The 20,238-nt window shown below is 48.4% G+C and overlaps 1 protein-coding gene across 3 annotated transcripts in view; it reads left to right on the top strand.

Moving 5' to 3' along the window:
* Positions 1–20,238, top strand: part of LOC122577844 (sodium/potassium/calcium exchanger Nckx30C) — a 51,708-nt gene that overhangs the window by 10,710 nt on the left and 20,760 nt on the right. For all 3 annotated transcript variants that reach the window (XR_006320429.1, XR_006320428.1, XM_043749543.1), the window contains exons 3-4: positions 9,107–9,383; positions 18,396–18,667. Coding sequence is in view for 1 of the 3 variants with exons in the window: in XM_043749543.1 (XP_043605478.1) it covers positions 9,107–9,383; positions 18,396–18,667 (549 nt within the window). In the remaining 2 variants the exon portion in view is untranslated. The remainder of the gene's footprint in view (positions 1–9,106; positions 9,384–18,395; positions 18,668–20,238) is intronic.

The following is a 20,238-nucleotide window of genomic DNA, read 5'->3' as shown; positions in this document are numbered from 1 at the left end:
CTATTGGCCTGGACGATTTAGCCCGCGTTAATGTCCCATTAAGTTCTGCCGGTGTCAGTTATATCGTTCGCAATGCTCTACGAACCGCGCTATTTATCGCATCGCGGACGACTGTTTGTTCATCCTGACAGACGAGTCGTGTCAATTATAGACCGCGGTATTATCCAACGATGTAAAAGTTTCGATTGTCACCGAACGCTCCACTTTTGTCCGTTGCGTTTCCAATTTGCTCGGGGCGCGGATAAAAACCGCAACGTTTTCCTACGATAACTTTTTGTCGTCGCTCGTGTTTCACGGATGTGCCACTTGTCCGTTGCTCACAGGTATAAAACCATCGTAAAGGCCACTAGGTTCTCCGTTCGAAGGGAACAATTACGAAAAGAACGATGGCTAAGTGAAACACGAATATATTAAAAACCGATGATATCGATCGGCGCAGACGATATCGGATAGACTCTCGATTATACGAGGATGGCCTACGAGAAACGACTACGTAAGGATAGGATTTCAAGTTTGTATCTGAAAGTAGAGACGAGGAGAGATCTTGAGGATCGCGCGCAAACTTGTCTAGGCAGGAAATGGCCAGGAAAAGGCAACGGCAGTGAATCGAAGCCGGCCGGCCGATCATTTATTTACGAACGTTCCGGCAACCCTTGATTCGAGCGCACGCGAGTCTCGATACGCCTTAATGCACGCATTCTCTATCGGATGCTTTAATATTAGTCGCCGTTCCATTCATGCTACCAAGAGGCTTCTCGATTCATCGTCATCCATCGAACGCACCGTTTGTCTTCTTAATGGTATCGCGACTAGCTTCGCGATTTAGATCGCATTAAGAAAGAAAAGGCGCGAACGACACGGCAGTGAGCTCACCGATGGCAAAACGCGCATCCTTCGAAACGGGCTATTTATATTTCCCTTCGAGCTAACGATTTTTCCATCGTTCGTTTCAACGATCACAAAATAATTAGAAAGTTTTTCGTTCGCGTCCTAATTGCTCGCGCCTGCCCCCATCCAGGTTCGAGTAGCTCGTTCAATGTAGCTTACTTTTCCACTGTTTGACCTACTTAGCATCGATGGTGAAATATTTTAACCCCGGTTCTCGTTCAATTACGTCAAACCGATTTTCGAAACAAAGGATTCGATAGACAGCCGAGAAATCCCCTCGTGCTACGTCATCCAACGACATCTGTCATAGGCACGCATCCGAACCCTTTTATTTTTCACCCTCTGCGCTGACAATTTCAAGTTCACCCATTGTACGAGCGTGTTACTCACCGTTTTATCGACCATACCGACCCTTCGTCCGAAGGTCTGGTTAAAAATTTCAAGGATCGACTCTCTTATCGAGGTGGGCTCGACCGGTGGCTACATCGAAGGCATAAATAGCGCGGTAAACATCGAAATACCCAAGGTACGGCCTTAATCTCTTAAGGGTTCGTCGTTGAACGCGAAAGAACGACGAGTCGGCACGGTTTCCGCCGAGGAAAATCGATCGAGCCTGCGAGAAAATTCGCGAATATGATCGATGGCCCGCGGACGGGATGTCGCTCGCGGGGGGAAAAAATGGAACGTTTACCTCGTAAATATCTAGCAACAGAAGCGAATCTCAGAGTTTATTTATTATCTCAGAGTCGGAGTTTATTTGCTGGTTTATTCGCAGGCCAAATTGTTTCCGCATCTAACGGATGCGCCCCTCGAAATCGGGGTGGAAAAGTTTGTTTGTTCGAAACAGCGTTGTCCTTGGCGAGTCGTTGGAAAAGATGTCGCCGACAATCGAGTGCCGAGCTGGCTATTGTTCGAATGTGACGAAGAACCGAGTTAGAATGAATCCGACTCGCTCGGCCTACTCGCCGCGTTTGCCTAACGGTGCACGCTCTTGAAATATTGCCAGCTGCGATAAACGAACGCCTACACCGTCGTTCAATGCGGCTCCGTTTCCCTTCGAACGGCCGTGTTACGCCGTGAAAAGGGAGAAGAGCGCGAAAGAAAAGGAAAAAGGACGGAAGGGGGAAAAAATGAAGAGAGAAAAAGAAGGGAGACTCGCGTATGGAGAGAACGCGTGTACGCGGCAACCGGAATACTCGTTTTATTCGCTCAAACATTCGCCGGCCGTCTATCCCTTTCAACCGTTCCACTTGTTTTTCGCGCGTATCGACGTATCGACAGTGCAACGCGCTCGCACGCCTCCAACTTTCCTCGCGGTTTCCTCCGCGTTCTCCGGCTTCCGTTTCGTCTTCCATGTCGTCATTCTACTCGCCCTGGAAGAATCTAGGATTCCCGGTAATTGGAACAGTCTCGGAGGAAATTTTGATGAAACAGAGATAAGACGAATAGCGGATGAATAGCAGGCTGCAATTATGGCATCGCTGCCAAAACACGATATTTCTGTTACTCGGTCTGCACAACCCAGTTTGCTGCCGGTTGCTCCTTCTATACATCCCCTGTCAGCGAATAGTCGACGTTGCGTATAATTAATTATAACGCTGTTATCGGTAACAGGCCATTAACCGCGTCTGCTGCCTGCGATCGATCGTTACTCGTAGTGGTTGATGTACGCGAGCTTTCTTCTCGTTTTCCGTCGTTTCCTCGCGCTCTGGTCTCACCATCTAAATACGATCGTTGCCGTATCCTCTGAACGACGAAATCGCCGTTAAACGATCAGATAAATCGACGAGATTTCGTTTCACGGTTCGACGTCTTCGTTTGTTGAGGGCCGTTTCTCGTTTTTCTCAGCTTATCCCGTTGGCTCGTCGAGCGTCGAGGATTCATACACGACCGCGCACATACATGGCCGTCGTTAATTGCACGGTGAGATCTCGTCCCGACTCATTTGTCCGCCGCACTTCTCCGTTATTCTTCTCTTCCGTCCTGCTCGAGTTGCCAGTTTCTTTTTTCGGCGAAAGTGGGTCAAGGTCAGGGCTGCCGGTACCCGACGTTTGCAGGACACACGAGAGCGAATATGCGCCGCTAGCACGAAAACGCTTGGAAAGCGTCGTAAAACTGACTCGACCGGCTGACGTTTGCGACCGGCCACAACGGAAAGCTGTATTACGTATGTAGGTTAAACTTTGAAAGACGGAAATTCAGCGTGGCAATATTCGTGACACGGCACGCGCGGCTAACACAAGTCACGGCGCGCTCTACCGCTTCTGGTTCGACGTTAATTGGTCAATTTCCGCGATCGTTAACGATCTCGCAGCGTCGATGGCGATGTCTTGATTAGAAAGTTCGGAATCGGTTCTCTCTCCGCTCTAAATTCAATTACCATTCTCGATCGAGCCGCGCAGCTGGCGTTTAACTGGTCGTCGACGGCGATTCGACCACGCGAAAACGATAATCGTCGATATCGTCGGAAACGATGGGTAAAAATTTGACGCGTGGTTTGTTAGACGACCGTCCGGCCCTCCGTCGTCGCTGAATTAAACAACATCGATGGAAATGTCACGATACTTACGTAGCCCGAAAGATCGCTTCTCTCTCTCCTTTTTACTTTCATCGGCAAAATCGAAACGTGCTAATCGTTCGTTTACGATTCGTCGATAATTGGTGATTTTTCCAAGTGTTTTGCCACGCTCGATACGGAACGCTTTCGATACCGACGAATTGGCCGCGTCTCGAAATAGCAAGCCATTTACGACACAAGCAGAGCGGTGGTTATCCAAGAAATTTCGAAGGAAAATGAAAGAGCGCTCGATCGACGTACGAGCGCCGCGATCGTGCTAACTCGTATAAATTTGTCAGCGGCTCAAGTAAGCAGCTTACCCGCCTCTCGTGCGCTTAACTTAGCACGCGATCGTGCAAACGCGCAACTCAGAGTCAGCCCGTTCGACGTACATCCACATGGTAGCGGTTTCCAATTAACAATATCAATTGGCCGTTTTTCATTCCGTGTATCGTGTACGCACCAACCAGAAAACGGTACGACAACAAAAGCCACGCCCATTTCCACCATACACCATCCGCGACTAGGAGTTGATTTTCCTATATTTCCAGATGAATACGACGCGTCACGATACGTCTGCCGAATATTATTCCGCTCTATTTGTTATTCTTCGATTATGTGCTCGTTCACGTGTCCTATTCTATTGTGTGCGTATGTGTGTACGCGTCTGGCCATTTCGTCTCGCGACAGCGGCAGGGTGAGCCATATTTTACTCGATCGAGACGCTTCCTCGCGAACTTTCTTGCCGCACCGACATTTTCGTTAGCAAATATACCGGCACGGCGGCCAGTATTTATGATCGCGGAGGAAAACTCTGCGTTTCTTCGTAGCTGCTTTCTCCGTTTGAGAGGGACGTCGGATTTTCTAGAGCGAACCTCCTTCCCGCGGGAGTTTGCGGCGGATGTACACAAAGGTCGCGATAAAACTCGTCGATGACGACCAAGTCGGCCGTGCCGACGTTTCTCGCTTAACGAGCTTTCCCGAACCGTGTCGTCGTTTCTCCGTCAGTTTTTCCTCGGAATTTCGCGATTGATAAATATTTAACACCGGCCGTCTCTTTTGGCGCTCGATGGCTAAATTTAAATCCGCTTAGTCGACGAAGATTCGTCTCGGACGACACGAAGTAGTTCTTGGCGAACACGAAAGCTTGCAGGCTGTGCTTTTACCAATTTTTTGGCGACGATGCCCCGAAGCTTGGTGGAGAGTTCGCGACGTCGCGTCGGTTTCCGTCACTCGACCCACTGCTGTTCCACTAGAAGCCCTTTAACCCGAACGAACTCGTGCAATTTTTAACAACGCGAGCAAATATCGCCGCAGGCTCACTGGCTGGAAATCGAAGGACGTCTGCTCCGTTGGCACGGGTCCGCTAAGAAATTTCCTCTGTCAGAAGCAGTGCCGTTCCGCGCCAGTTTCGGCAACTGTTTTTCCCCGCGTAAATCCTGCGAATTCTTTGGTCCTGTCGTCGTCACTACCGTGCAAACGATCGACTTAATGCGATCCCATAAATCACACGGGAAATGTTCGAGAAGCGTGGCTGGTCAAGCGCAATTATCCGCGATCGAGAGATCTTCGTCGCTCGGAAGCGATTATGTCAGGTCGTCGGAAAAGCGTCTTTCTTTTACAGACACGTCTTTCACAACGATGCATCTTTATACGAACATGAAACCTAATCCGTCGAACCTTGTGATCCTTATTCTGATACAACAAAATGGACCATACGTAATTCGATAAAATAATATAAAACAGAAAATATTGCGCATCGATTATTTCCTTGTAAAACGAAAGAAACTTTTCGGACGACCTAATAGAACGCTCTGTGCCAGCGGTTCTTAACCTATGACGGACACAAGGGACCACGAAGTGTCCGTCACCGGCAAGTTACTATGAATAAGAAGTATTTTATCTCCTATTTATTTATGATAAATCTCTTCTCTAGAAATTTAGAGGTCGTCGATGAACAGTCGACGAATGTTTTATTGACGAGATTGACATTTTGAGCGGAGTTTGGGGAAAGTCGCGATAACGAAAGAATTATTTAACGGAAGCTAGCAAAAGATTCGGTACCGCTGCTCTATACAATTGAGAGAACTACAGGAGAGAAAGTTGGGCGAACAGGCATCGTGATTTTAGACGCAACGAAACTCTTGACGAGTCAACAGAACTTTTAGTCGAGAGCACTTTTTACCGGAAAGTGGGCCTCGGTGATAGACGCAAGGAAACGAACTCTCTTTGCTCTCGCTCGCGTTTTTCCTTCCTCTTGCTGGTCTGTCTGCTAACGAAAGTTACGAGTTTTGACTGACGCGATTTCAAAAATATCGCGGCGGTCTCGTTCGAAACGGCTGCGTAATTCCTCGTCCATTTGTTTCACCTCGTCGGCAACTCGTACATTATTTAATCGTTTCATTTCCCCAATGGGTCGCAATTCACGCAACGTTGAAACAGTCTGTTCAGCTTCGTCTCGAAGGTGGCTCGCTACTCCCAAGTGGCCCAGCGAACTCGAAAACGCAGCGAAAATATTTCGCGACGAATCGCAGACGAATCTGTGACGAGAGATTACACCGTTCGCAGTTTGCGTGGATTTCGGTGGAAAGAAAATTGAATATTCCACTCTGGCGCTCGCGAAGCCAAAGTAAACTCTGATATTATTGATTTTCAAACGAACCGCATCTTTCGGTAGCACAAATACCGTCATTAAATTCCGACACGATTCATCGGCAGCAATTGTTGCCCGGAATAATTATTAAATCAGGAATTTTCAAATAAAACCATTCTAGTGAAAATCGCGCGTACCCACCGACAAAGAATTTATATAAACCGAGTCACGCGCGCATTCCCCTTGTTATTATTGTTATATTTCGCTTGTGATTTCGTTACTCGGTTACGATTTCAGTCCTCTAGATGCTCGCGCGTGAAGGGATGCGTTGCGGTCCTCGTAGTCCATCTCGTTAATTACAAAGTTCATTACCTCGTCGACGCGATACGACAACCAGGCACACAGACACATACCCGCACACGTAAAGACGTACTCCGACGACAGAGTTGACGGCTAAGCGGAAATATGGCACTCGCAGCTTCGGTTACACGATTGTCGTCTGCGTTTATCCGTGTCGTCTTTGGGTAGCCACTAACAATTCCACCTCTGTCAACGTTGAAACCATTTCGATCTCTGCAGCTCGCCACAAATCGTAAAGGAAAATAGAATCGCGTTGCTCGTTTTCTGCGCTTTGTTTAAAGAAGCTACACGCACCTATCGCGAGAGAGAAGAGAAACACGCAGACGCAAAGAAAATCTCGAAGAGTTGTATTTCCTCTCGCCATACGATCGACCTCGTACGTTGCTTCGTCTCTGCTGAAAGATGTCGATTCAACGCGCATATCGCGACAAACTGAGAATTCGCTACGGCAGAAGATAAAAAGAGACAGTGAGATAGTCCTCGAATCAAAGATGGGACTATCATCGAGGAGGGAAATTCAATTCAAGCGCTTCGTTAACGAGCTTTCCTAAACCCTCCTGACAGCGCCTGAGCGAAACTCGTCGGCGACGCGCCTTCAAATTTAAGATTCTGGCTCATTTCAAGGAAAACCATATCATCGCGAACGATATTTACAAAGTTTCGCTTGCTCTTCCCAACGACGTCAATCTAACTTGCCGAAGCAACCCGATGTCGTCCAAATCGACATCCATTCCAATCCGCCTAATCATTCGCATCCAGCAAGCAGCAACTATTAAGCGGGGAAAAACAGCTGCCGGCGGTATAGCGGAACAATTATCTACGGCCAGGGTGGAAACGTAATTGGCAAACGCGACGGGATGCAGTGCGACGTCGCGGAATTACGAGCTATCCAGCTTATACGCGTCGGCTACACCGCATCATTATCTCGTTCCGTTGAGTGTGCGCGCTCATCTCGTCGGTTCTGTGCAAACTACGACGCGAGTATGCGCGCGGAAAACACGACCCTTGACAAATTCGTAAACATCGGAACTCTTGTACGACGTAACAGGTAACAACGACAGAGGGACTAATAGAGACGCGAGCGTATTCTCGAATTTGAAAAGAAATTGGAGGCGAGGATACGAGGCAGGGCAACGGAAGGAGGACGAAGAAGTACATCTGGTATTTATTCGATCACGGTTGTTTCAACCACCTCCTCTATCTTCGTCCCTCGACGATCCCGATTTCATCACCTCTTGATATTTTTCGCCCGAGCGAAATTACTTTTCATCGCGTCAACGTGTCGCGTATTTTCCACCTCTTTATTTATTCATGCTGGCTCTCTTTCTTCGATCGGCCACCCATTCTTCTTCTTCCTCCTCCTCTTTGTTACTCCTCCTCTTCCGTATCGTTCTCAACAGATCGATCTATCGGGTAGGACGTGAACAAGAGCGTCGGTATCCTATTAACGTTATTGTTTATCGAACGAATTGTTTATCGAAAAAGGAGTAGGATATCGTCAGCATCGTTAGTACACCTTCTTAGGAATGTCTAATTGTACGTTGTCGAGAATAGCTGAAGGAAATCGGATAGACTATTGTTCGGAAATCGTTTCGCTAATTCGCGATGCGCTTATTGTGGCGCGGTTAAGTCGCGGCTGCCTCCGTAACATCGATTCACCCGCGTCTCAACGAACAAAAGGACAGGAACTTTGTGCATCAGGCTGGAAGCGATAGGCGCGAAACTCGCGATCCATGGCCAAAGCGTGTTAGTCGACCACCCGGGAGCATCGTGAAAGCGAGGAATTCAAGGGAGTTGCACGTCGAGTATCCCTTAACGTTTCATGCATAGTAGACGAGAAAAGTCATTCTCTTAGTCGTTCGTTTGCGGCCTCGAAAAGGGCAAGGAAAGCGAGGGAATAGAAACCAGCGAATGAAACTGTGTCGCAGATGAAGACGTCGCGCGTCATTCTACGCGATCGTTCGAACGCGTGACTATATGTTCGAACATGTTGAAACGTAAGTGACGCTCGAGTTGCTTCGCGCATATGTCCCTGCTGCTTTAGAGATCTCAGTCCCCGCCAATCTTCATTGTCTGGCGAAACGTCGATTTGAATAGGAACGTAGAAGCGCGTCGATCGTCTAATCTCGTTAACGTGTCTAGTGGATAACGACGCTAGTACTTTGATTAGCTGCAATTTCCAGCCTGCGAAAGATCTGCAGGTTTTTACAGGGACCATGTTTTTTTCGACTTTCCAACAGGATGGCGTGAGCAACTTTTAGGCACGCGATCGCCTTGATAACGCGTACTTCTGTGCTATTTGGTAAAGTCATCGATCCCAAAGTCTGCCGAGTGTAGATATCGTCCGAGTTCGCTGGAATCGGAGGCATCGAAGCCACGAGGGTGATCGGAAGCGTAGGTAAGACAGGAACAGAGCGCGCCGCGTCCGATTGATCCGTAGTCGAATCTGAAGCACCGTTCCTAAACACGGTGTATCGGGTAGTCGGGCTAAAGGGTGGCCCAGTGAACGACGACGAACAGCGGCGGTTATAACAACCGAATGTAATAATAATTTAAAAAAAAAAAAGAAAATATGAAACAGAGGAGTAAAAATTAAAAAATCAGAAAAACAATAAAAAAAAAACAGTATGATAAGGAAAAGTGTAAGAAGCGGATGAAAGAAGGAGATCGATGTTGTATTGAGAGACGAAATGACGTGTGTGTTCCAGCAGCATCCGAACGCGACGAACAGTAGCGAGACGAGCGTGGGTGGCGTGTCGGGTGCATGCGGAAGCAGCGGCATACCGGCGGGTGGAGAGGCCGGGTGCAGCAGCAGAGGTGGCAGCAGCAGTGGTGCCGGTGGCACGGCCGGACAGGGCTGCGAGCAGGCAGCCCTCGGTGGCTCCTCGTCTCATTCCAGGGAGAGCCACGCCAAGTTCAGGCACGGCTTGCTACAGCTTATGATCCACACGATCGATCCGCTCCACGACGGTCAGTCCCGCGCCGGTATACCAACTCCACACTCTATCACTCTCGCTTGCCGCTTTGCCTTAGCGCTGACAGCACGCTCTTAGCTGGTAGTCGTTATATTTTAGCCATAGTTTTCTTTCTTTTTAGACGTCCTACGATCGAACAATCGGACCATACTCTCGCGGCTAAGACTTTTAAGCGGAACCCGGTAGAGAAACCGGTAGTCGCGTAATCGAAACGACGTTGGTGTTTTACGAGTTTCGACGAGATTCGGATAATTTTCCTGGCACGAACGTCGTAAACGCTTGGCAGTCGCCTGGTTTCGCGGCAATGGAAATCCGCGGCTGAAACATCGCGACGAACCGCAAACCTTCGGAGAGCTCTGTCGGCTAAAGTGCTTTTAAATGTAGAGTCACGGATACGCTTACGAAGACCTCCGGGACGGCATTCTTTCAGCCTCTTTCCTTCTTTCTATCGACAGGCAGGTCAAGCCTGTAATCCTTAACCCGGGGTGTAACGCATCGGAGAACGTTTCTTTCGGTCACGAAACATCGAAACGTGATTCGGAAAATATCGAAACACGTAGAGTTCCACGGTAGTGTCTGTAATTGTAGAGGTAGTTCCGCGTCATCGAACGGTTTCCCAAACTAACTTCGTTAATTAACTGGCAGCCGTATGGATGAATATCATTAAGCGGATGCTCGAACGAATTTTAAAATCCCAATTGAAGTTTATTCAAATCCGAAGCAAGTCGTTGCAGAGACTTCGCGTCCGTAACTCGTTTAACCTACATACAGATGCCATTCTATTTTTCTCTCTTGCCGCCGACTCCTGAACATCTTTACGTTCCGTGAAAAGCATTTTCTTTTTTTCTTTTCCTTGCCATTCCTCCATCTACGGTCTACGGTTTGGGAAACACGCGGGAAATCGAATAGTAGCATTTGCGTAATTGTCCATCTAGTTGTACTGGTTTGTTGCATGACCGATCACTGCGTGCAGTTGCGTCGGATCAAGTAATTAAACGTTGTGAGTACTCGACGATAACGAGCTCACGAGAAGTTCAATGTCGTGCACGCTGTGCCTAGGAGCCTGCGTACGATCCAACCATTGGATGCGCGTATCACTTAGAGATCAGTAGAACGACTCCCGTCACGATCAGACGTTACTCGTTACGCGATCGTCGATTAGGCTTCGCGGCGAAGCGATGCAACCGACGTGGCGTTTCCTCTTTTTGCTATTGGATCGCCAAAAACCTTGAGACAGAATAACACCTATGACACCGGAGTAGATACGCATCTATCAGCGTATCGACTAGCGATCGGAACGACAGATTAAACGCTAATGCGACGTTTCGACGATGACTGGTAAATAAATGAGAAAACGTGGCTCGTTACTCCGGCCCTCTGTCCTTTGTACGTATTTATAGAGCGTGGCCTCATCGCGGGAAAAAATCCAATCCAGGATACTATTTTTCATTGCGCCGTCCATGTTTCACGCTGTACGTATAATAACGACAGATAAAACGGTAAACGTCGTTCCGAGAATCCGTTGTGATTCCGCGTATCGCATTCTCGTGACGTTTCTAACCACCTCCTCCTCCTCGTCCTCCTCCTCCTCCCTCCAAACTGGCGTTCTTCTTTCTCGCGCGTAGATCGGTATAGATCGGAGAGATTAGAGCGGCCGATTGACCTAGAAATTAGGAGGGAAATACGAGCCGTTGGACGGGAAAGCCTCTGTAAACGTTCTCGCAGCAAGTTTGACAAAGACATCCGGTTTCGTTTATCGTCGATATAAAAGAGCCGATTGTGTTCCTGACATCTCGCGAAACGAACATCGTAAATTCCTTTACAGCCATCCCGCGTGAAATTCCGATCGATCGATCGATAACTCGCTGCCACCGTGGCGAATAATCGTTACGCCTGGCCGCTCGGCTCCGCTTCGCTCCGCGTGTCGGAGGACGGATCGCGTGCATTTTCGGCCGCGAGCCAGCCGATGAAATTTGTACGAGTGTCTGAACGGGCGTTTGTTAATCGGCGAACGTAACAAAACTGGAGTGAGAGAAAGATCGCGGTTGGCGTGATCGATAGGAATCTTAATCCAGAAAGGTAACTCCCCGATAATCTCGACGTTGAAATTGATTTTCGGCCTGTGCACCTACGTGTACCGGAGTCGCTTATATAAATGGGTCAGGTCACGCGCGTATGGAAAGAAAAGGGCGATCATCAATTAGACGACTCTTTCGCGTGGATCCCAGGATGGCCTCGTTGTAACTTAGCAGTGGCCGCGCGTATATAACGTTCGAGAACACCGCACATAGGATCGTTCCTTCTAACCGGATGCTCTCGTCGATGTTGCTGAAAATAATGGTAGTTAACCTAGCCTAAGGATAGGAGATCGAGACACTCGTTATCGCGAACGTTATTTAAGCAATAATTCCTCGCCACAGCTTCATCCCACATTCTCGTTTAAATCTGTCGATCGTCGCTGTATATCTTTGCATTTTCGTTCTCCTTTTATTCTCTCCTTATCTTCCGCCGATCGCGAGAACACGCCCACGAAAGGACGTCGTTAATCTCGATCGCGTGGCAAACGCCCGATACACGATTTCTCTTCGATATTCCAGTCGGTACGTACGTGTACCGACGAACACGCGTTCTTCCATGGCGCGTTTGAGAGACAGCCACCTACTTTTCTCGACCCTGTTTCGCTCCCTGGTTCGATCCTGCGTTCTTTTCTTCCTTTTTCTGTCGATTTTCCACTCGCGAGTTAGTGAGACACAAGGAAAAGGGGAGGCAACGGCAATGGCAACGACGACGACGACGAGAACGAGAACTGCAGCGTCGGCTGCGAGCGTTTTGTGGGAACACGGGAAAAGCCGGATGGTTGGCTTCCAATGAATTTGCGGGACGCGTTTTGAGCATGTATCTCTGAGTAGCGGTGAGTGGCGAGTATGTATCGGGACCCTGACCTAGAAAGCGGCGCGTATCGATCGTAACTAGCGAATCCACACTTGGGGCTCGCCTTCCTTTTCCCTTCCTTCAGCAGCGGGCCTTTAACGTCATCCAGACATCACCTTGCACCGTTACACCAGATAATATTCAAGACGAATAACTATCCTTCCTGAAGGGTTCCACTCACCGCTCTACTCTTTCCCGTTCGCGGAAATACTTTAAACCTCGTTTGCTCGACTCGTGGCCGAGCCCTTCGTTCGTAAACGAGCGCGATTTCGTTCAACGACGCGGCGATACCGCGTCCCACCTATCAGATATCCGAGGTGCCTACACGGTTTCGCTTTATCGAGTTTCTTCCCGAGTGTCCTCGAGCGATACGATTTCTTTCTTAGGAGCGACATTTTTCACAACAAGTTGGAAACTCGAAAGAGGATGGAACGGTAGATGATGCGACATGTTTTTATAGATCTCGCGTTCCCATCGTTCGAAGATGTGGAAATTTGTTCTGTCGTCGTTAAACGATCTCATAGCAATAAGAAAAATGCACCAAAATAGCAGCGATAGTTTTAGTAAATTGACAGTTCGGGCCATCTATAACGAGGCTCGTTCCTAGGTACGTATTTAACGTGCAGAGCTTAGTCGTCGCGTTTGAGTGGTTTCCTCCGAAGTAGCACTCTTCGTACGTCACTCGTCGTCGTCGTCGTTGCCGTCGTCCACATCGACATCGACATCCGCTTCGAATCTCGTCCCAATTGAACGCGTTATTTATAATGAACGTGGCGCAAGCACGTTCGTTAGGTTTTTTAATAACTTGCAGAGAATACGAGGCAGATGAGCGGCATCGTGGCGAAAGGCCAATCGAAATCCCCTGTGACGTTTCTATATAGCTCGGAGTCATTTTATCGAAAATCCTCATCCTCCCATCGCTCGCGTTCCCCGAGGTGCAGTCACGATTACCCATCTCCGTTAGGAACGATATTAACAAATTGGACCGCGTTGCTTTAATCCCTCTGCCCGTCTTTATTTTCGAACTCGTCTCCCGTGGTTAACGTCTCGTCACACTTCGGCTTAATTCCCGTGGTACTCTCGGTTTATAGTTTATAGTCTTCGTTCTATTTACAGAAGAACGTGTCTCGAGTTTGTCCTAAATATCAGCCTCGCCCTCCGTTTCTCGTTCGCGTTTCTCCCTTATCCTGCCTGATATAAAAAAAAAAGAGAAAAACAAAATACAAAAAAAAAAAAACCAGAAAGTAGGTACGCGCTCGTATCTGTGCGCCGGAAAGATTAGAAGGAAGAATCACGGAAGAATTACATGGGCCGAGGTATCCCGCGTTCGATATCGAAAGTCGAGCGAAGAAATCGAGGACTCGGTGACCTTCGCAGATGGAGGTTGAGCCAACCACGAGTCATCAATCACGTCAGCTTTTGCATTACAATTATCCGTTAGCCGTGTCTAATCCTTTACACGCAAGAACCCTTGCGAGAATCCGACACCGTTGAAAAGGGCTCGAGCGAACGATATCGATCGAAGCTTCCCGTAGCTTCGATGTTACGCTACTTTTCGGTGGAATATCACGTGTATCCGGTGCATCTCTTATCTCGTATTCGGTGGATAATATTTAGCCAATATCGCGCTATCTCGAGTTGCGAGCAGTTTGGCGCACAATATCTTCCAGTTACTCCGATGAGAGTTAAAATTGGATTTCGTTGTTGTTTTTCTCACCTTGAACACCTTCTACAGCGCACGCATACAACTTTACGCGTGGAAATTATAGCTTCCTTTTCTCTCGCCGTTGTGCCCTTCGCAGAAACCAATTTTCGCAGCTGTAAATGAAAGCCGAGGGGAAATTGGTATGGCGATACTCGAAGCTGGGCTTAATTTTCTGGATAATTTGCCGAACGACACCGGAAGACAACGGAACTCGTTATCTTCCAACGTTGGCCGTTCTGGATTTAATGGCAGATTAGCAGCCGAGACAAGGCAAAGTTATTGAAACGTACGCCACGCCGTTGAGAAACGACGATCGCTCTTTTCATCGGATCTCGCATTGCTGCCTCGTTAACGTACTTAATGGCCCTCGATCTGGCAGTCGTTCCGCCGTACCGAACGTACAATACAAACTTGTTCGGAGGAGAACGGAACGTTCAAACGATGCCGTCACGTCGTCTACCGTCTCTTCACGGGGCTATCGATGCGACTTGTTTTTCTCGGTAAACTTTCCACTTTCCTCCCTTAGTTTCTTCTACGCGTCTCTTTCGCTCGTATTACGGCTCTCTGTCGTCGCGTCGGGAAACCAAGAAGAAAAGAAAATAAAAGAAAAGAAAAGAAAACGAGTGCAATGAAATTCTTGCTCGGCTCGGATGAAATTGTCTCCGTAGCTACGAGATGGAGAAAGTCGCGCTACCTTGTCCTTCTTCGTCGCTGACCTTCTGCTACGCGACGAACGCTATCTCGCCATCCGACGAACGCGAAGATATTCGTTTTATCTAGGAGACGGGTTTATGGCTGCGCGAAGGACACCGATCTATATCTCCGTTCTTAACGATCGCTTCATCCAACGTCCTTTCTTCGTACGCCTATTATACACAGGCCATTTCGGTGTTTCACGAGCGAAAGCACTTGTTTGCTTTCCAACCGATCGGTCCGTGCTCGATCAAATGCCTGTCTCGTGTCCTCCTTCGCCAATTGCCAGTTGGAAAAGCGGTGCTGCTCCGCTTCGATTTAATTGTCCTCAAAACCGAAACGCGTCCGCTAACAAACCTAGGCTGATCGAGCTTTGTAGGTTAATAGGTAGCACTTGGGCCGACCCGCACGGGATTATTCTACTTGATTCGACGTTTCTCCCTTCTCTCTCTTTGCCTCTTCTTTTGTCTCGCTGGAAAATTTCCATCGCCGGTCGGAGAAGGCGAATATCCCGCCGTTTCTCCGCGTCTTAATTCGTCTACAATAAAGAAATTAACAAGATTCTACCACTCCGAAGTTTGTTAACGCTCTTTTATTCGCGATACTCGCTCTTTCACGAGGCTTCCTTTCTCGTGATTCGTATCGCCAGCCATTAACTGTAATTTATCAAATGCAGCGTCGTTGATTTCTTTCTCTAATCGTGGCTCTACCTTTAAACGATTTCTCTTTGTACTTTTTCTACGCGAACGATTATACCGCTCGAGGAAGGTGGAAAACGCAAAGGGTAAACAAAATTATCGAAGCTTAACAGCTCGAAACCCGATAGGCACCTCCTCCTTGCTTTCTCTCGCTCTCCATCGCGGACGAATCCCTCTCTTTCGCGTATTCTTCCACCTTATACCTTTCCATCTCGCTCGAGGCGACCCAAGGGTCGATACTTCCATCGCGGTCCGACTTCTCGCCGACGGCTCTACGCCTTTATTTTCTCGCCACGTTTCCAGTTTCGAGAATGAAGGCCACTCGCTACAGCCTTTTCCCCCTTTGACCTAGTACCATCAGCACGGGCACACGCGATTGGTCCAAGCTAATCGCCGAATTACGTCTTCTTCCTTTTCCTCGCGGCCTTTTCTTCGCGTACGAGTCTCTCCGTTTTTGTCGCTTTTCACCTTTCATCGAAAGCAATCAAAGCGTCGCAATATTTCATGCGTTCGTTTTAGTCCTCGGCTCGAGAGCGAAATTGCCACTAAAGGGCAACTTGGAGCTAGTCGGTAATTAACGGAAGAACGTTCGGTTTAATGCCTCGTATGAAAGACGATATGAACGATCGAATTGCTCGCACGAAACGTTCCTCCGCGCCGTATCAGATTATAGTTATTGCAAAACCTATCCGTCACCGCGTTCAACGTCGCTTGACGTTCAAATATTTAAAGGAACGCGTTAAGCAAAGTTTCTCTTCTGCTGTTTACCGGCGGTCGGGTTAATCGATAAACACGACTAATGATGTATCTTAAAAAAAGAAACTCTTAGAGGCGGCTGGTGTAAAAGGTATTTTATATATACAGAAAGAAGACGAGAGAAGGAGCGAGAGAATGAGAAAAAAAGGGAGAAGAAATGGAAGGGGGAACAAAGGTGAAAGAGAAACGAGATAAATAGGAAACGAGGTAGCCTCCGGCTAGACACATACTTTCGTATCGCGCACACTTTTCAGTGTTCTTCTCGCCATTCTTGCCCGACCCGTTCAGTTTCTTCTTTGACCTAGTATCGTGCGAATAAGCGCAGAATCGGCTCGCATCGCGGCAACTAGGTAGCCTCGGTAACGAACGAATTTCGAGTGCCTCATGTCGGTTGTTTCCTCGCTACTTTACCTATTTAAAGACGAATCACGATGCTCGGCCCTGATTATCGCGGTTACAAGGTTAAATTAAGAGGGAGGAATTACACCGGAGATGGTGCTTCGAGGTCGAGAATCGTGGGAATTTACTTGCGAGGGAGCGGGAAAATATTTGACGACTCAGAGGCTGCGTATTCCGTCCGTGGGATGAAAAGATAACAGTAATTTATACGCCGAGTGGGATTCTTGCCCGTTTGAAATTCTTCTGCTTGCACGTCATACCGGAGTATCGCGAAAGCGCGATTTCAATGGGAATATTACACGATGCAAATACTTGCGTCACGGTAGAGACGTAAAGCTCGCTTCTGAATCGCCATTCCATTTTTTTTTTTTTTTTTTTGCCAATTTATTCCAACGAATAAACAAGGAGGACGAGCGGATCTTGCAGTAATATTTCACGGCACGTGTCTAGTGTCTGTGAGAATTTTCTATGTCTTTAGTCGACATTTTCGTTACGATAACGAGACGGAAGTTCCGGATGATTCGAACGTCGGAATCGCTTCTTGCCTGTTCGCTGTTAATTAACGTCATCCCCGGAAGACGAAGGAAACTCGCGGCAGAGAAATTGGTTTTCGCCTTGTCGAATCCTCGCGACTCGCTAAAATCGGAACGGACGAGCGAACGTTTTCTTGAATAGTGGCGATCGCTTTATCGTTTGCGAAGATAAAAAAAGACACGCCATTTGGCGAAGGTAGCTTGTAACGCGATGGTTTAAACGTGTTTTTAATGGGCATGGCGACTCGACACGAATCGTAAATGGATTCCACCGGCTCGACCGTTAATCCGCTCGCTGTAATTTTCTTAAACACGATTGACCGGCCGATCTACTCACGCGCGATAGCATTCCACTCGGATAATCCAATTGCGTGACGATCGCGTCAGTTAAACTTATTATACGAGCGCGACAAACGACTCCAAGTCTCGGCAAAGTACCTCGTGAAATTCGTTAGTGACATTTTCTCAGCGTTGCCTTTTCTACGTGAGCTACGGGGAATTCCACAAACGCAGATTCTTACGCGCAAGTGGCTTTACAGCGATTCGTGGAGCAACGTATTTGCAGATCGTTAACAGTTAAGGTTGGTAGGCTGGCGAAATAGACCAGAAAACGGTAACTGTTACGTAACGCAAGGTTGTTTTAGGTAATCGGGCGAAGTAGAACGTAGCAAGGAAGCGCACGAAAACGCCTTTGAACGACTCTTGCTCATTATTATTTCGTAGTTTCAGCTTTAGCTAGATTTTAAATGCACGCTTAAATGGAACGTATGTACGTATATCCACGATACCTACGGCAAATTTCCAACATCGCCATTACGATGTCCGATGCGCAGATCCCGTTCGACGTTGGAATTTAGTTGCGTGGGTCGTGGAAAAAGTTTTCTGCTTGCGAGTTGCACTCTGTAGCATCGTAAATACTGGTCATGGGCGTCGATCATTTTGTTACTAAAACTAACGTCGTAAATATTCTGTTTGTATCGGCTCGTTTAAGCTGCGGAATAAAACGATTGTTCTTCTGCGAACGAGATTATTCCGCGGAGTATACCGATTCCGAACGGAAGTAAAAACATCGTATTTCTATGTAGCCGATACTCTGAAAACTGGTAGATAGAATTAGTTGTAATTCGATCTCGTGTGTAAATAATCGTATAGAGAGAGAGAAACGCTTGCCGGTATACCATCGATGCCTGTGACGCCAGTTTCATAGACGATCAAAGTTGCTAGAATAGACAGAGAAGCAAAGCGTTTGATCGTAGCGCGTGACTCGATGTTTTTCCTCGTTAACCTGCATCTCTGGTGCTGTTCAGGCAAAGTGGACGAGAAAGCGACGCAATTGCACGCGATAGCTTCGCTAAAGGTGCTACTGGATGCCACCAGGCCGCACAACGGCGCTGCTACGTCGACCGCCGCCCATTATTCCGGTGCTTCGTCGAGAGAGACCACTCTGCAGCTGCAGCAAGGCTCCCAGGGCACCACCACGACCACCACTACGACGACGACCACCGCCGGCACCACCGCCGGCATCCAGGAACTTCCCAATGGCGGTATAGCCGCTGGCCTCGATGCGGGGCTCGATTCGGTAATTGTCAAATTCGACGAATGCCTGATCGCTTCCATCTCGTCCTTCCGATTCTCGCGGCTATCGTCGAATTCCCCTCAATTTGTTTTATTCCCCTTTCGTTCGAGGACGATCGAAACGTCAAAGGAGACGCGTGAGTTTGGAATCTCGGCGCGTGTCCTTGTCGACAGCTTACGAATGACGCGTAAAGGTGGTTTAACAACAGCGGCGACCGATAGCAGACGCGTTCCTCGTCTGTGCCAAGTGAGAGCCGGCGACGATACCCGCAATGCTGGCGAAACGTCGGATCGAATTTCCACGTAGACAGAAGTCGCAGCCGAGAGGCTGGGTGGTCCAATGACAGGAACAATGGCCGCGTGACGGCCCGAAAACGTTAATTCGGTCGTGTCCTTCGCGATCCCATTTCCGAGACGGAAAAGTCGACAGAGGCCGAGCGACGTTAACGCGGCGACAGACGGAAGAATCCGCGAGGTTTCTTTTTTTTTTGCTCGACGATCCGCGTACGCGAGATGGTAATTTGAATTCGTTTCCTGCCCGGTCGGTTGGGAAATTCGCTCGTTTCTGATTTCTAGCTCTCCCTCGGTGACCGTTTCTAAAATAACGGCAGTAGCTGTCGGCACGATTCGACGACCAGGCCAATTATCGTCCATCGATCGAACCGAAACGAAACGGCCAGTGTACGGCGAATCGACGGACCGTCCGACTTTCGGTACGTCGCGACGCCTCCTTTCGCGTTTCTTTGCGTCTCGTCGCGGAGAAAAGATAAGCCACGGTGTTCGGTGATCGATTCGCGCACCATGACAATTTTCATTAGGTTTTACGCGCGATTAATGCAGGTTCGAGTAGATATCGAACAGATAACGGTTGATAAATTATTATCTATGCGATGGAAATATTTCTTGGCTATTTTCCTGTGGCAGATGGTAGCCAGTTCGCGTCGACCGGTTGTCGCTCAACTTGAACGTTCCAACAGCGATATCGCTGTTCTCGTGCCGCTCTTCCCGCGCTATCTGGCATTCCAGCCGCCTGGTTGCGGACAGAGATAGATGCTCGATAATTCGGATGGACGCGATGCGATAGGAAAAATGAACCGAGGAATTCCTTATTTTCCGAGCGGTCGGTCTCTGACAAACGATAGAGCGTCATCTTCTCTCCAACATGACGGCTAAGGGAGACACGGTAACGAACACATTTATAGTCGAGAAACATCGGCTGACAATGGCCGAGCGCTCAAGAATTGGGCCGTTCTGTATAGCAAAAGGACATCGGGCTGGAAACAAGGCAATTGCGGAGAGTGGCCGTTTCCCAAGCGAGACCTTCGTTTTCGCGTGATTCGCCGTCAAAGTTCCGTCCCGATCTAAACGGATCTTTCGACTCGATGTTCTTTGTGACCGTCCTTTGTCGTTCGTCGTCGAGACGTTTGCGTCTCCTCTTTGCTCTTGATATTCCGATTGGCGAAAATAAAGTGCCGTGAAACTTCTTGGTCGCGAGGAAAAACGCGCCATTCCGTTTCCATTCTGGAATGAACGCATGGAACGAAGGACGGTTGGCGGTGCTATGGGTTAACTCGA

Source organism: Bombus pyrosoma, linkage group LG1 (assembly GCF_014825855.1).
Source record: "Bombus pyrosoma isolate SC7728 linkage group LG1, ASM1482585v1, whole genome shotgun sequence".
In the NCBI taxonomy this organism is placed as follows: domain Eukaryota; kingdom Metazoa; phylum Arthropoda; class Insecta; order Hymenoptera; family Apidae; genus Bombus; species Bombus pyrosoma.
This window is presented reverse-complemented; position numbering and strand designations above follow the sequence as displayed.